At 38.7% G+C, this 14,714-nt stretch overlaps 1 protein-coding gene across 1 annotated transcript; it reads right to left on the reverse strand.

Moving 5' to 3' along the window:
- Window positions 1-5,023: 5,023 nt before the first annotated feature.
- TBX22 (T-box transcription factor 22) lies at window positions 5,024-13,073 on the reverse strand. Its single transcript, XM_006193200.1, has 8 exons — window positions 12,896-13,073; window positions 12,131-12,317; window positions 11,155-11,256; window positions 9,567-9,741; window positions 8,517-8,681; window positions 8,084-8,148; window positions 7,612-7,697; window positions 5,024-5,637 (listed from the first exon to the last, which is right to left on the reverse strand). Exons 1-8 carry the CDS (start codon window positions 13,071-13,073, stop codon window positions 5,024-5,026), a joined length of 1,572 nt encoding a protein of 523 aa, XP_006193262.1.
- Window positions 13,074-14,714: the final 1,641 nt, after the last annotated feature.

Genomic DNA, 14,714 nt, shown 5'->3' on the forward strand with positions numbered 1-14,714 from the left:
CCTTTTTGAAATGTGATGTTCCATCCCCACCCCAGCTTCATGAATGTTACAACTACAGAAAAGAATCATGGTAACAGTTTACAAAATAATGGTATGCTTGCCAAACAGTTCTTTCTCTTGCTTGGCATCATAGTTTGAAGATGATCCAACCTGGATTTTGAAAACAGTTATTAATGAGCATTTAAATACCATATGTTTGGCCTGTGCATGAATTCCTGTAAAGAAAGCCAAATACAATGTCTGTGTAAGTGCAGTAGTGAGTAATTGCTACTTCAACTTGAATCTTACTAAGAAATTATGCCTCTTTCAAGGGGTAATCTATGTGTTGGTGTTTCAGTGAAACAATTTTTCCTAAAATTTACAAAATTCAATAAAGTAGGAAACCAGTATAATTAGTAAGAGGTCACAAAATCTTCATGTCACAAAAGAAATATGAAAATTCAATTTTAGGCAAAATTTAAATGAATGTAAAATACTAATATATCAACACTTTCAAAGAAATTTCCATAAAAATGGGAAAATGAATTATATATTTAATCAAAACATCTTTAATTTAAAGACATCAATTTTTATCTGATTTAAACACATGATTTTATTCCCTTCTTGTTCTAGTAAAATTTTGAATTGTTAAAACAATTTTCAACATCTAAAATATTAAATTGTACTTTAATTATCATGTGCATAAGTATGTGATCTTAAAATCAAAATTCTGTCATCTTTAACAATAACAAATATATAATTTGATAAAAGAGTTTAATGATACAATTTGTACTATAGTTTCAAGGTTTTCTATTTCATTTCAAATTTTGTAACTTTTTTAGGTACTTTGAAAAATAAATCCAGTATACATGTGTACATTTCAAAAGTAGAAATATCCTATAACTATTCTCTGTACATCTGCTCACTATTCTCTGTACATCTGCTCACTATAATGTATGTTTACATATTAATGTGCAGTACAAATTTGTAAACATGAATATATGAAACTTTGAAAGGAAATGATACTAGCTGTTTTCCTCGCAATATTGTATTGAAACAGCATTTCAAAAATTGGCCAGCACCACATTGGTAAATAGTTTTAATACTGGATATGTTTCAAATGTTCTATGTATCTATTTGTTCTGTTTTATATTGTCATCCAAACCATGTTTATTTGCACAGTTTTAATACAAATTATCATTTAATTGCAGTCCAAACTTAAGAAGATTAAATATATATGAAGGCACTTACATCAAAGCAACAACCACCAATGCCTAAGCTATGCATTTGGTTTATTTTAAACTGCTGCAATAAACATGTTAAATTCCAGTGAAATGAAGTGGTAAACTATTGCTGTATGCCAGGATATTATTGTTATTTTGTATAAATGAAGATTTTTCAGCACAAAAGCAATGTATGTCTAAATTGGAGTAAAAACATTGTACTTCCACCCTGTCAATTCAATTCACAAAATACAGTACACGCAATTAGACATTTCTAGCTATATTTAAATCTGAATTGCCACATAAGTATATATAATTGATAGTATAAGTATGCAATGATTAGATGTTCTTTGTAGCATCTCTTTTTGAGAAGAGGAAGGAGAAAAAGCAACATGGTATAAATTATTTTAAAACAAAAGTAGACGAAAACCCTACTGGTTGTATAAATTACAGTGTAACATCTGGAATTTATCAAATTGTATATTCAAATAAGTAAAAGATTTGTTCCTGACATTTAGTAAGGAGATGTCAACTGTTTATTACCCTACTATATACATGGACATGCAGCACTATTGTCTCAAAGTAGCTAATTTTGTCATCAGCATATTTGTAGATTTTTGTATAATATATTTCAAATATTTGTACAAAACATTTATTTCAATCATTTTCTGGCTTAGCATTGCAGCAATAACAGTTAAAAGATACATGTTATCAGCTTATGTGCACCATGATTTTTCCCAAGGTGCATACTATAAATGATTAGGAGAATAAAAAGGGAAATATTCCATAATGTCCAATAAAGATGCTTGTCTTTATTCATTGTTGGCACTTTTTCAATTCGTCAGCACATAGGACTCTGATCATTCAAAGACTGATTCACTGACTCATCACTTGCTTAAGTCTTATTGTTGATTTCTTCTCACGCCATAGACACACTTTAACCTCACAAAAGTAGAATGAAGTCATATGGACTAGGAATGGATCCATGCCTAACAGCAGTGAAATACCATGATTATTTATCTTTGTAGCTTGAAGAAAATATAACTTCATTTTTGTAGTACAGTGAATAGGAGCAATGATATGTTTGAAGACTCTGACATTATGTGACCTAAATTATGCATTAATTTTAAAATGCAATGTTCAGAGGCCTTAGTCCTTCTGTTTACTGAAAAAAATAACAGTTTTGATGTTCTAAGTTATGTTACCTAAAGTTATCTTTTGGTAATTAAAATGTAATAAATAGAGAGGATTTATTCTGTGTTTTGCCAACAGACTCAAACTTCAATTCAAGTCCTTGATTTAATCTTGACTTACTGTTCCACAAAGTAGAATCTTCCTGACAAGAGAATCTGACTAGAGGTTTCAGCTTGACTGGGAGTTGTGCAAAGATAAAGCAACATTCAATTATTTCCTGACTCAATGTACAGGTTTTACAGAGTTGATGAAAAGTTTATTTTCTTTAGGTTTATTTGGGGTAATGCATATAACCAGGTCAGGTTAAGAATCAGATTTTATATATCTAGATAGTTAAATTAAGATGTTTTCCTTTTAAAGGGAGAAAGGGATATATAGTAGGTATGGTTAAACAAAGTGGAATTGGCAGTTTTGATTATTAGACTTGGGGATCTACGAAGTATCATTTGGCCACTTTTATTTGCTAACTATTTCTTACTTTGTCTAACTAGAGTGGTTTTGATTTTTGTAGGCTTTTAAAGCAATCCTAATATTTAGTTGATGCAGTTGAAATTAATGTAATTCCACAGTATTTTGTTTTTTAATCCATAACCACAGCCTCAATTTACCAAGTTACTCAAGTTTTGCACCATCCTATTTGGGAGTAAGTATTTATTCAACACAAGACAGTAAGGGCATTAAGTATTAATTGTGCATGAATTAGAGGTGTTAGCAATTTTCTGCAGATGAGTAACTTGCTCAGGAGATAGGGGCCTGCTTACTGAACTTCTTGAGGTCTCTTCCAAGTCTAATGTTCTATAAAGGCTTTCCCTTGGTAACTTCTTCAATTAAAAGTATGAAATGACAATTTGTGAACACTATATAAAAGCAGCTTAAATAGATGTCTAGATTCTAGCTTTTAAACTTTGCCCCTTTATATTAATTGCCTTTATCAATATTGTTCTGTATTATAAATTTTATATGGGTTATATATAGAAAAATTATCAAAATATATAGAGTACAGGGTATATGTACATGAGCAGCTACAAAATGAATGCCTTCTCTTAAATAATCATTGAAAAATAATCCAGAGATTTTCTGGATTTTTCAGTTAAATACTTTCTGCTGTTAGTTACCAAATATCTGCCATTTAAACCATCAGAATAAGTTTCATTATAATCTGAAATGGGAGTTTCTGCTTTTAAAATTATAATTAATTTTATCAGTGAAAGTTAGCCTACAGCTTTCCTGTTTTTGGAATAGACAGAAATAAAGTGTACTTGCTAGTTTAATCCCTGATTTGATAATTTTGGGTAGTACAGATTTTCTGCCTCAAAGACTTTTATAAAGGGTACCTAATTAGTTTGGGCCACAAATAATATTTCCTCTTGACTAGAATACTCAATTTGAATGTAACTATGTGCTGTTCTACCCTACACCCAGAAGTGAAGGGGCTTATCATTTTAACACATATATAAGAAAGTATATTTATAAGGTACATTTAAGAGGAAAAAACATTTTGAACAAAATAAGTAATAGTGGCATGCTGTTCTTAACATGTGTTGGAAAATTTTTTAAAAAGCTATTTATCAGTATGGTTGGTTTGTCAAAAGTCAAGTCATGGCATTGCGATATGAAAGGCCTTGGCTTAATAAATTATAGAGCGAGTAGTATCAAAATTAAAATCCATTCATCTTAAGGATACAGAGGTTATATATAGGTTATACTTAATAAGCCTTTTCAAAAAATTTAGAACCAAGTGAAAGGAAACGTTTCAACTTCATAAACTAAAATAAAGTCTCATTTATGCTGGTTTTGTGTGATTTACTGTGATTAATGCACCGGAATGGAATTAAATTGTACCATTATAATGATGTTTTCATATTAATGGATTCAAATATATTCTCTCCCTTCAAATCATAACTTCTTAGTCTTTTTGGAGAACTAAGAACGATTTGTTTTTGTCAACTGTGTATAAAATATCAGGTTTGTTAAAAGAATAAGTAAACAAGCTTCACCTCAGAATTATCCAAAAAGTAAAAGGAAATAAAAGATCAAATTTATTTAGAATATTTTGGTTTTCATTTAGGACTAAAAGGTCCTTAGGCTGCAATTATTAATATTAGAAAGTTTATGCCCTTATTTGTACCTTAAAATTGAGATTAGTAGTTCCTTCAACAGCAGATATAAAAAGCAAGTGTACAATGAAATTTTCTTCTACAATTACTAAATAATTACAATGAAGCCAATATTCACAAATAAAACTGCAATTATTTCACTACTTTCATGTGAATTAAATCCATATTCTTTTGGTCATTGTCTATATGTAAGAGGCAATTGACATGGTAAACAAGCTTCACTATAATTAAAGACTTCATCACCTGAAGTCATTTTTCACTGGTAGTTTACCTCATCAAACAATATTTATTGAATATCTTATTTTGAGATCTAAGGCTACTATAATCAGAGATTGTTATAGACCTATAACAACTTCTCATGAACATTTCATATGGCACTTTAAATGCATAACAAAGAAATACCCTCTGATAATGTAGCTTTTTAAGCCCATTAGCTCTTGACCAATTTTTGGCTACAAATAAAGAAAATATGTGCTCACAGATAACTGTTTTAGGAATGTGACTATTCCATTAAAGGCAATGGTTAATTTTTGGATACCAAGGAACATGATTACATTTGCCTTCTCTAAAAGAAATGTGACTGTTGTCATTCACTTTGAGACGGTTGGCAGCATTTACCAATCTAGATGGCATGGAAAAGTTGTACCTATAAAAACCATAGGAAGGATGGAAAGAGCAACCAATTGCTTCCTGGGAAATGGGGTTTGGTGATAAAATGTTTCCAGGTGCCTGTAATCCATACAACATTTGACTGGCAGAATTAGGAGCTTGTTGACATTGTCCATTGAAGTCTTCAGATGAACCATTTTTTGAATTGGTGACCCCCAAGGAAGATAATATGGGAACTTCCATCATGAGTGGGGCTAAAGACTGAGAACTGTTGCTGCTTGCTAGCCTTTCAGGAGCAGGCAAGATAAGAGGCTGTTGTCGCCAAAAATTAGTTGGGCAAATCTTGTAGCAAAGGGGCAGGTTGATATTGTGTAGGTACACTTCTGAACAGGGCATTCCAAGGGAGCCTGTAGGTATGTGAAAAGTAGGAGGGGAGCAAGGTGGAGAAAGCAAAGAGTTCAAAGGAGAGGGAGCCCCTCCACTAGAGGTCACTGGAGATGAGCCACTGCTTCCACCTGCGAATGACAATTAAGTCAATGAACAATGAACTTGATGTGCCTACTGAATCAGTAATCATGTTCAAAACTATCCTGCTTCATTCTTAGACTGGCTTTCTTTGCAAATTCACCATTCCTTTAACTCCTTTGGAAAAGAACATTCCTCTGACCAAAGTTGAATATAGTATCTCTACTACTCCCACTATTAATTTTAGCATTATTTTTATGTATCATGTATTGAGTATTCACTGTGCTCTAGAACTATATTAGGCACCTTAATACTATTTATTCAGTGAATTACAAAAGAAGCCCAATTAAATATGATCCAGAGAAATCATATCTTACAAATAAAAGCTAAGTTTTTTAACTTTAAAACATTACTGAAATAAGCACTTGACTAAATTAAACAAATTGGTTGTTTGAAACTCTATAGAAAGCTTCAGTCTGATTAAAAAACCAGTGCGTATGAAAGTAACCTTTACAAATTGAAATAACATATTTAAATACATTAGTTTTTTTTTCTTACATGAATATTGCAGATGAAAAAAGTTCCATGGTTCACTATATCAAGAGTTAAAAACACTTTTGCAGTTTAAAAAATATGAAGATGAAAGTGCTCATATCGACACTGTCAAGTGATCTTTTATGGTTGCCTAGCATCTACTAAAACTAGAGATAATTATAAGGTCCAGGAAAATCTAGAATCTACATCTTATTTTTATAAATGTTTGAATTTTTTTAAATTGGTTATTGACAAAACCTAATCAAGTTTTTGTGTTTTTTTTAAGTGCTGCTGTTTTTCTTAACCATTTTTGCATATAGACATAGTCTAATCCTTTATCAATAGGGTGGCAAATATCTTTTATAATTAAACATCAAAAGTTATTTTTTTAAAAAAACTTGTACCTCTTTTCTTTGCAATTTGAGAGCATTCTGGACATCTTAAATAATTAAGAAAACTGTGTACTTTAAATTATCAATCAATGATCATCTTTAGCTTTTTTATTAGTGCACTTTATGTTGATTTAGATATCTTAAAAGCATGCTGCCTAGATACTATTCAAGTAATACTGTCAGGTAAGTGCTCATATTTTTCTACGCCACTCTCTAAGCCAAATTAATACAGTCAATCCAATGAAATATTTCACCAAATGATCAAAATTGGTCTCTTTACATTTCAATTATTATTATAGGATCATGTAAAATTCAACCTAACTATAATGTTGATGATTTTCTCCATATCTGTAACTTTGAATTAATGTTCAAAGACAAACAACTTTAACGGAGTAAAGACAAAAAGGGTAAAATAATTCCATATTGCTTACAAAAAAAAAAGACTCTTTTATTTATTGTTAAATATCAGAGTAAATAAAGGTATGCATTCTTCCACCAGAAAGCCCGCATTGTCAAATTTTTATGTAATTATGTAATGCACTACCTAAGACCAAATACCTTGCAAACGTTTTAAATGCTTATGGCAATTAAGCTAATTGTGATGGCTTCATATTGTTTTCGACATTTATTTTGCCTACTCACAACAAAAGGAAAATTAGAGCCAAATAATGATAAAATTTAAGGGAAGTCATTTTTATCATGTGCTGAAAGTTTCTCATTAAAACTTAAAATGTTTACTTCAATATCTAACATTTACAAATAAGACCACTAGTGAACTACAGGCAGATCTTAAAGAATATGAGATGAGAAGAGATGCTGGAGAATCCAGGTGATTTCTGGAGCTCTCAGGATGTTTGATAAGTCAAGAAAACAGAAGTCAATAAATCCACCATTACTATGTTTGTGCTCTTTTTCCTTCATGCCAGTTACCCTCCCTTTTTTCTTCTTACCTCCTCATCAGGATAAGTATACACCCACATGCTTGTATACACACATTTTCTGGCATGTACTTATCCTCTTATGTAGCATTTGTACAGAGGTTTTGCCTGTTGTTATTTCATTAACATTTAAAAATAAAAATAGTAAAATTTTTCTTACTTCGTGTGTCTGCACCAAAAGTTTTAAAATCCAAACTGAGAGAAGGCCTCCATGGGTAGGTCTCTAAAAGCCCATCCAATACACCCCTGAAAAAGAGATTCAACCTTCAGCAAGTCAAGAATGCAATTCCTGAAAATAATCATTTGTGTAAATTTTTGAATTATTTTGTTATAGTTTTTAGGGATGAATATCTGAGATATTTTTCTTTTATAACTAAACTTCTAAATAAAATTCCCAGTGATTATTCCCTGAATAAGAACCCCATGAATCTAGAATAAGCAATATATTAAAAATGGGTTGGGAAGGGAGTGGGAGTAGGTAAGATTTTGGAGACAAAATATCTAGGTTCTTTTCTTACCACCTATTAGTTACAAAATTGAAGGCCTCTGAGTCTCTGAGCCACCATTTCCTTACCTGTAATACTTGTGAAAAGGGCTATATAAATATTAGATGTGACTGTAATATTGCTTACCTGTTTCTTCCAGGATCTCTAAATCCTTTTGCAAAAGGATTCCTGTCTATTTTCAGTTTGGTAATCTATGGATTTAAAAGAGAAAGAAAGATAAAGTCAATGCCCTCAGCAGTAACACTATCACTGTTGCTTTTAATGGTTACAACAACCACAAAACTTCTCAATGTGTAACATGGCATGTTAAATAAATATAAGCATATTGCCAAGTCAAATTTGGAATGCTTATCTCCTTTCTCTCTTGTAACTCTTTGTTCTGCTCTCCCTTCTAACACAAGATCCACACAATTCATAATCAAATTTGCCTTGGTGATCATGCAATAAGACTATGAATTTCTTTTCAATCATGGAAAATTCGATTTATATAGTGCAGCTTCACACTATCCCAAGTTTCTCTGGAGCCATCCCTGCTTGCCTGGGACCTAATTGGTTTTACCTGCTGGTTTTGGTAAGCTGTCACCGTGGTGAACTCAGTTTCTTTAAAGGAGAATGTTTTAACCCCTTCAGCAGGCAGGGACTGAATCCGGGACATGTCAACCCTGCTGTCCTGCTTCATCACGTGAACACGGGGCTTGTACTTGTGCATGGACTGCAGAATGATCTGGAGGAGAAATCATCAAATGCTGCCTAGAAATTGACTTCCCCTCCCCGACACTGTCCCCCTCTCATCAGCACTCCCAACCTTCCCACACAAAAGTGAAGCTAAACCAGAAAGCCTAGGCTAGCCACACACAAGGACTTTGCCATTTGGCCCTGCACAGAGGTCCTTGAGGCTAAGGCATTTCAGGAGCCAGGCATCACAGCAGCATGAGGCAGCAGTAATTCCATTTCCAGATGATACCTTTTCCTGCTTCTAAATGTGGGTGACCATGTGATGTCCCTAAATGTCATTAGTATCTGACTACCTGTCATAAATTCCCTGGGCTTATGTAATTGATGGGCAATCATTTGACATCCCCCATCTCCTAATCCCAGGAGCATCTATTTTCTTTTTGTGGCTGGCACAGGGCCAGGCCAGGCAGAGCAGAGGTGAGGTGCACCTGGGAAGAAGGTTCAAGATCTAGGTGACCTTAAAAGGCCTTCTATGGCGGCAGGTTGTTGGGGAGATTTCCACCACGCCATGCCTCACAGAAGATGCCTGTCAGAGGAAGCCAACCAGAGCTCACAATGCTTGCCAGGGAGGCTGAAGTTCCAGAGAGCTCAGGGAAGCATTCCCTTCCACTCTCCCAGACCAGGCATTCTGGTTTGAACAAGCCTCATTTGATCCTCAAACTCCCTTCACTCACCATCCCCAACCCCCAGCACTCTCAGATGCCAAACAAAATTCACAAGAGCTACTTTAGCCACAGGCCTAGAACTTGGACAGTTCTTAAGATCACAACTAGAGCATCAGGGAGACACCTCCTTGGCCTCTCCAGGTCGACTCTCACGCTGACGCTTTGGTATTCCCCTCTTCTCCTCTGGGCAGAGGATTGAGAACACTTACATGGCCTTTGTCGTCCATCTCATTGTTGGTGAGTTTGACTCGATCGAAGCTGATGATCTGTCGCATCCAGGTCTCTCCAGAGCAGGGAGAGTCCGGGTGAACATAGAACCTGGGAGTGATGCATGAGTGATCTGTATTCCCAGCTACCATCCACTGCGAGCTGTGATACACGTACCTGAAAATGCGCAAAGTGTGGCTTTAGGTGCAGCGGGCCAAAGCCAGGAGTGTGGGCTGCTGGCATCTCATTCTTAAGGCCTCGGCCCAGGTTTGCCCACTAATCTCAAAGGTAAGTAGTAAAGATCCAACTTGATTTTCAAAGAGTGTTCAGGGACAAAAAGCAAACTGTAAATAAGCATATGTCACTAAAATGCAGTGAAGTGCCAGGGCAAGTATAACGTCCATGAAATTTCAGAGTCTGGTTTGTATTTTCTCACAGAAACTGCAACAGAAATTGATCTAACTCATTTTACCGTGCAGAGACACCTGGAAAATCCTGGTGTCTTGTGTCTTGGGCCACAAGAGTCATGGAAGGAGCTGAGATATGAGAAGAATGTCTGTGCAGCCTACAGCTACCAGGCCTCGTGGAAGCCCTTTGGCCAACAACACTTCACATCAGAATATCCCCAAGGAACTCTCCCCTTGGAGCCTCTGGGCTGATTTCCGCATTGTCTCCAATCTCAGCTTCTCAGTTGTGCGCTGAATTCCCCAGCCAGATCAAACATGAGAAGCAAACAGCTTGTGCTATTTCCAGGCTGTGGCCCCAGAAGGTCCTTGAGCCCAGCCTTCTTTTTGCCCTGCAAACCCAGCACTGGGGGCTAGGCAGGCTGTATCCCAGAAAGGCTAGACACCCACTTCAGTCAAAAGTTCACAGCCAGAGTGCCGGCAGCTACCGCCCAACCCCCATAACCCTTGAGCTAAAGCACTGCCGCCCAATCCCCATAACCCCAGAGTTAAAGCACTGGCAGACCGGCAGAACTTCTGGGTTGCGAGCACAGAAAGCCTCTTGACTTTAAATCATTTCGGTCACTTACAGCCTACTCTAAGTAGAGAGCTCTCATCAAGAGAAAGGTTATTTGATTTTCTGGGACCTGGCCTCTGCTTCAGCAGAGGCTAAGGAAGGAAGGGCAAATGAACCTATGTGCAATAACTTTTAGACTAGCTTTGGATGACAAATCAGGGCATCACTCAAGGACCCTGCTGCCAAAGTAGGACAGCCCAGAGCCCGGTAGGGACCCAGAAGCCTAGGAATTTCTTCCCAAATTCCTTCAAACAGCTTTCCTCCCAGGTGCCTGAGTCCACATCCTCTGCAGTTTGCAGAGCGAAGGCCAGAACAGTGGGTCAGCAAGAGGCCTGGGGTACACTGAAGCACCAATTGGAACCTGTGTTTCAGGAGTGAGAGGAAAGAGGAACAAGTCTGCTTTTCTCTCAGTCTGAGCTCTAGTTTGAGAGAGAAAATTCAACTCTCAAAGCACATGGGAGAGAAATACCCCCTCCCATGATAGAATTTTCAAAATAGTGCTTTCAGGTTCCCTAGATCTGAATCCCCATTCCCAGCCTTGGCTTAGTACCCTCATTTGAGTCTGGTTACCTATAGCGTTTGGAATCCACAGGCACCACATCAATGGCCACATAGTACTGTTTCCCTGGGTCCAGCCCTTTCACCTTGACCCGAACAGAGGGGAACATCCTCCTGTGAGAGAGAAAATAAAGACTGACCCGAGTACTATTAGAGACACATGGAGTGGGGCAGGGTTGGGGACAAATGAAAAGTGAAGGAATTCACAACACGTTTTCCACTCTAGGACAGGTTAAGGAAATATTTGCTACATGAAGAAAGATTGTTGGTTATATGCTGGATTGAACAAGGTCAGGATTTCTGAGTGGATCAGAGTATCCTTACCACAAGGCTTTGCCCATCCCACTTTCTACCACCACCATAATAAAAAGCTATAGAAGAAAAAGTAGGAGAGTAAGAGTTTTGCCCCTCCCTTGAGTTTTCAGTGATACTTTCTGTGAGGCAGATTTGGGAAAGACTGAAATTAGGAAGATTCACACACACACACACACACACACACACACACACACACACACACACATAAAATTACCCAGCTGTGGTGAAGAAGCTGCCCCACAGCAAAAGCTAGAAGAGGAAAAGGCACACCTCAAACTGACTTGGGCTAAAGACAGTGGGCTGGGAATCTGCTAGATGGGATATTTTCCACTGATAACTGTGAGGCTTTAACATGGCCTGGCCATGGCTTAGGATGTAGGGGTAGCATCTGGCACCTGCCTTGGCAGGTATAATTTTTATACCACACAGGCAAGAGCTAGAAGAATGTGTTCTTGGAATCAGGGTATATAAGAAAGAAAGACTGAGACACTAACATGGGCCAGGCAAGGCCTAGTCTGCTCGACTGAGGGGCAGTGGCTTTCTAATACCTGTCTGGGATAGGAACATGGGGAGAGGGGTACCAGAGCATAAAACTGGAGGCAACCCTCTTATGACAGCAAAACATTGAGTGCCTATTGTGTAGGGCCCTTGGACAACTTGGGCAAAGCCGAACCTGCCCGCCTTGGTAATGATCATCTCAGTCCCAATGTCATGGAATCTCTTCCACAGCTCGGATCCTTGAAGCTCCACTTGGATAGCATCTTTCTCTTCCAGACTTACGCCGCTGTTGCGGTCGCCGCTGCCGCCTCCACAGCCTGAGAAAGTAGTTGCTAAGGGTTCTGTCTTGGGTCGCTTTTCTGCTGGACACAGAGACGCTGAGAGTTTGAGAGAGCGTCACAGTTCATGAGCCCCCTTTTCGCTGACGCCTGTCTCAAAACATACCGGCCTAGTCTCTTCCCCGGGAATCTTGGCTGCGGTCTCCAAATTTCCCACAACACCCACTGTGGACCCCCGATGGAGAGAAAGCGGGCCCAGGTCTGCGCCCTGTTTGACCATCCTCATTCTCTAGGAGACTTTTGGTCCCCAACGCTGAATCCCCTTAGGAACTGGGTGCATGCCCTGCTTCCTACCTCGAGAAACAGTCCGGTTCCCAGGGCTTCAGAAGTCTGGAGAGTCTCACTTTACAAACCTGTGCGGACCCTCTCCTTCACCGCAAAGGAACCGTATAACACTAAGGGGCTGAACTTTGAGACTATGAAACTTCCCCTACAGCCAGATGGCTGAGATATTCCCGCGGCGCCAAGCGCAGCCCTCTGCTGACATCCTATGGTGAGGCTAGCCGCCCTCCAGCAGCGTCGCGGGGCCAGTCTGAGACTTTCTGATCCAGCAAGCCCGGGGTAGCCGCTCAGGGATTTGGAGCCGCAGTAGAGGTACTTACCTTGTTCGCTCTTCTTCACTGTGGCGCTGCTCCTTCTCTCTTCTTCCTCCTCCTCTCCACCCTCTTTCTCCAGCAGCTCATGCTGTGCCTCCTCTCTTGGGTCTTTCAGTTTTCTTTTGCTGGGTCTTCCCACCAAGGCTTCCACCGAAAAGGCGTGCGCCCGAGAGCTCAGAGCCATCCCTGGAGAGGGAGAGGAATATGTGCTCTGCAGAGTTTCAACCTGAGCTGGGTTAGGGAGAGAGGGTGGGAGGGTGCAGATGACAGGCAATGGAAGGAAAACAGAAAAATCCCCAAATCAGAAAGACAATTTCTAAACTCTGTATTCAAAGGAAGAAATTGTGCGTATGATTTTTTATATATACGTATAGCTTTTCTTTAAATAGAATGAAAGGAGAAGAAGATTAAACTGGAGCCAAAGTCCTCTGGAGTCTAGTCTTCCTTCTCTTTGCGGTCTCCTCCCTCCCAGTGGGCATGTGCAGACCATCAGCCCTCAAATCCCTGATTCCGGGACCTGGCAGAGTGCAGAGATTGGCAAACGCGGCTTTTTAGGGAGCGGACCTGCCGCCAATGGCGGCTCAGGCCGCTCGGATTGGGAGATACTGTTGCATAGGACTGAGTGAATACCCGGCTGGTCACAGCCTTCACTGTTTGTTTTGGAAACTGTTGGAAGCATAACAAAACACCATGAGTGACACTTCAGAGTCTGACGGGGATGAAGGGGCAGTGCGGGGATGGAAAGGGGTTGGAAGTTGGCTGGAAAGGGGCTCAGGGTAGTAGGGAGGAGGGCTATGCAAACTTACTGTTTTACATTAAATTGTGAAACTCAAAGACATGCGAAGTAATCACCACGAGGGTGATTACTTCCGGTGATTTCTAACAAAAGTGAAAATATTATTTAACCAGATCCAGAGAAGTGTATAAGGGGTCTTTTACTCATAAGTGAATGTACTGGGGAAACAAAGAAGAGCACAAGCTTTCTTTTTTTAATTTATTCTTCAGTCTGGCTCTCAAACTAGGTGAGCCCTGTGCTAGTCTAACCTCTATCCAGGTGGGGAGGTAAGGGTCAGGGCAGGTAGGAGGCTCCCAGCTGCCCTCTTTCAAGGATCAAGAGCAAACCTGGGCCTTCAAGCCCTGCCTCTCCTGGAGCCCAATATTCCCCCACACAGCCTCCTCTTCCTATTCTTCTGACTTTAATCAGCAAACACAGCCTAAGAACTCCAGGGCCACCAGCAGAGTACTAAGCAGAATTGTGCTCCCAAGAATGTGGCACTTCAAAATGTTCTGCTCAGATAATTGATTCCAGTGTCTCCTGAAATAGCTTCCTGGACTAAGTTTTACTTTTCCTTAAAATAGATAAAGATATCTTGTCTTTGTGCCAGGAGGAGACTTGCCTACCACTTCCAAGGAGCATGTCTATGTATGCAGATGTGAGATGTCTGACTGTTTGGGTAGGATTTGGTCATCCACTTTTCATCAGAAATAAGAAATCAGGCACCTCTGGCCTCTCGCAAACTGCATCCTAATTATTGACATTTTTACGTTTTCTGAAAGATTATTCTGTTCTCCTCTGACAGTTTGTTCTAAGGACATTTAAAGTCTATTCAACTTTGTTAAAACTAAGCTGGAACTTGAATGAATTGATACCATCTCAGTGCTGGAGTTTGACAGTAAAAGACTTTTTGTGGCCTTTTAGTTTAAGCTCCTCAAATACAAGGGTGCAGTGGAAATGGTGGTGGTGGTTTGGAGGGTGGGGTGAGATTAACTTCTAGCTAGTCCATAGAAAGGAGATCTTTAGGAATCTGGTAAACTTTAAACATCT

The sequence above is a fragment of the Camelus ferus genome, chromosome X (assembly GCF_009834535.1).
Source record: "Camelus ferus isolate YT-003-E chromosome X, BCGSAC_Cfer_1.0, whole genome shotgun sequence".
Lineage (NCBI taxonomy): Eukaryota > Metazoa > Chordata > Mammalia > Artiodactyla > Camelidae > Camelus > Camelus ferus.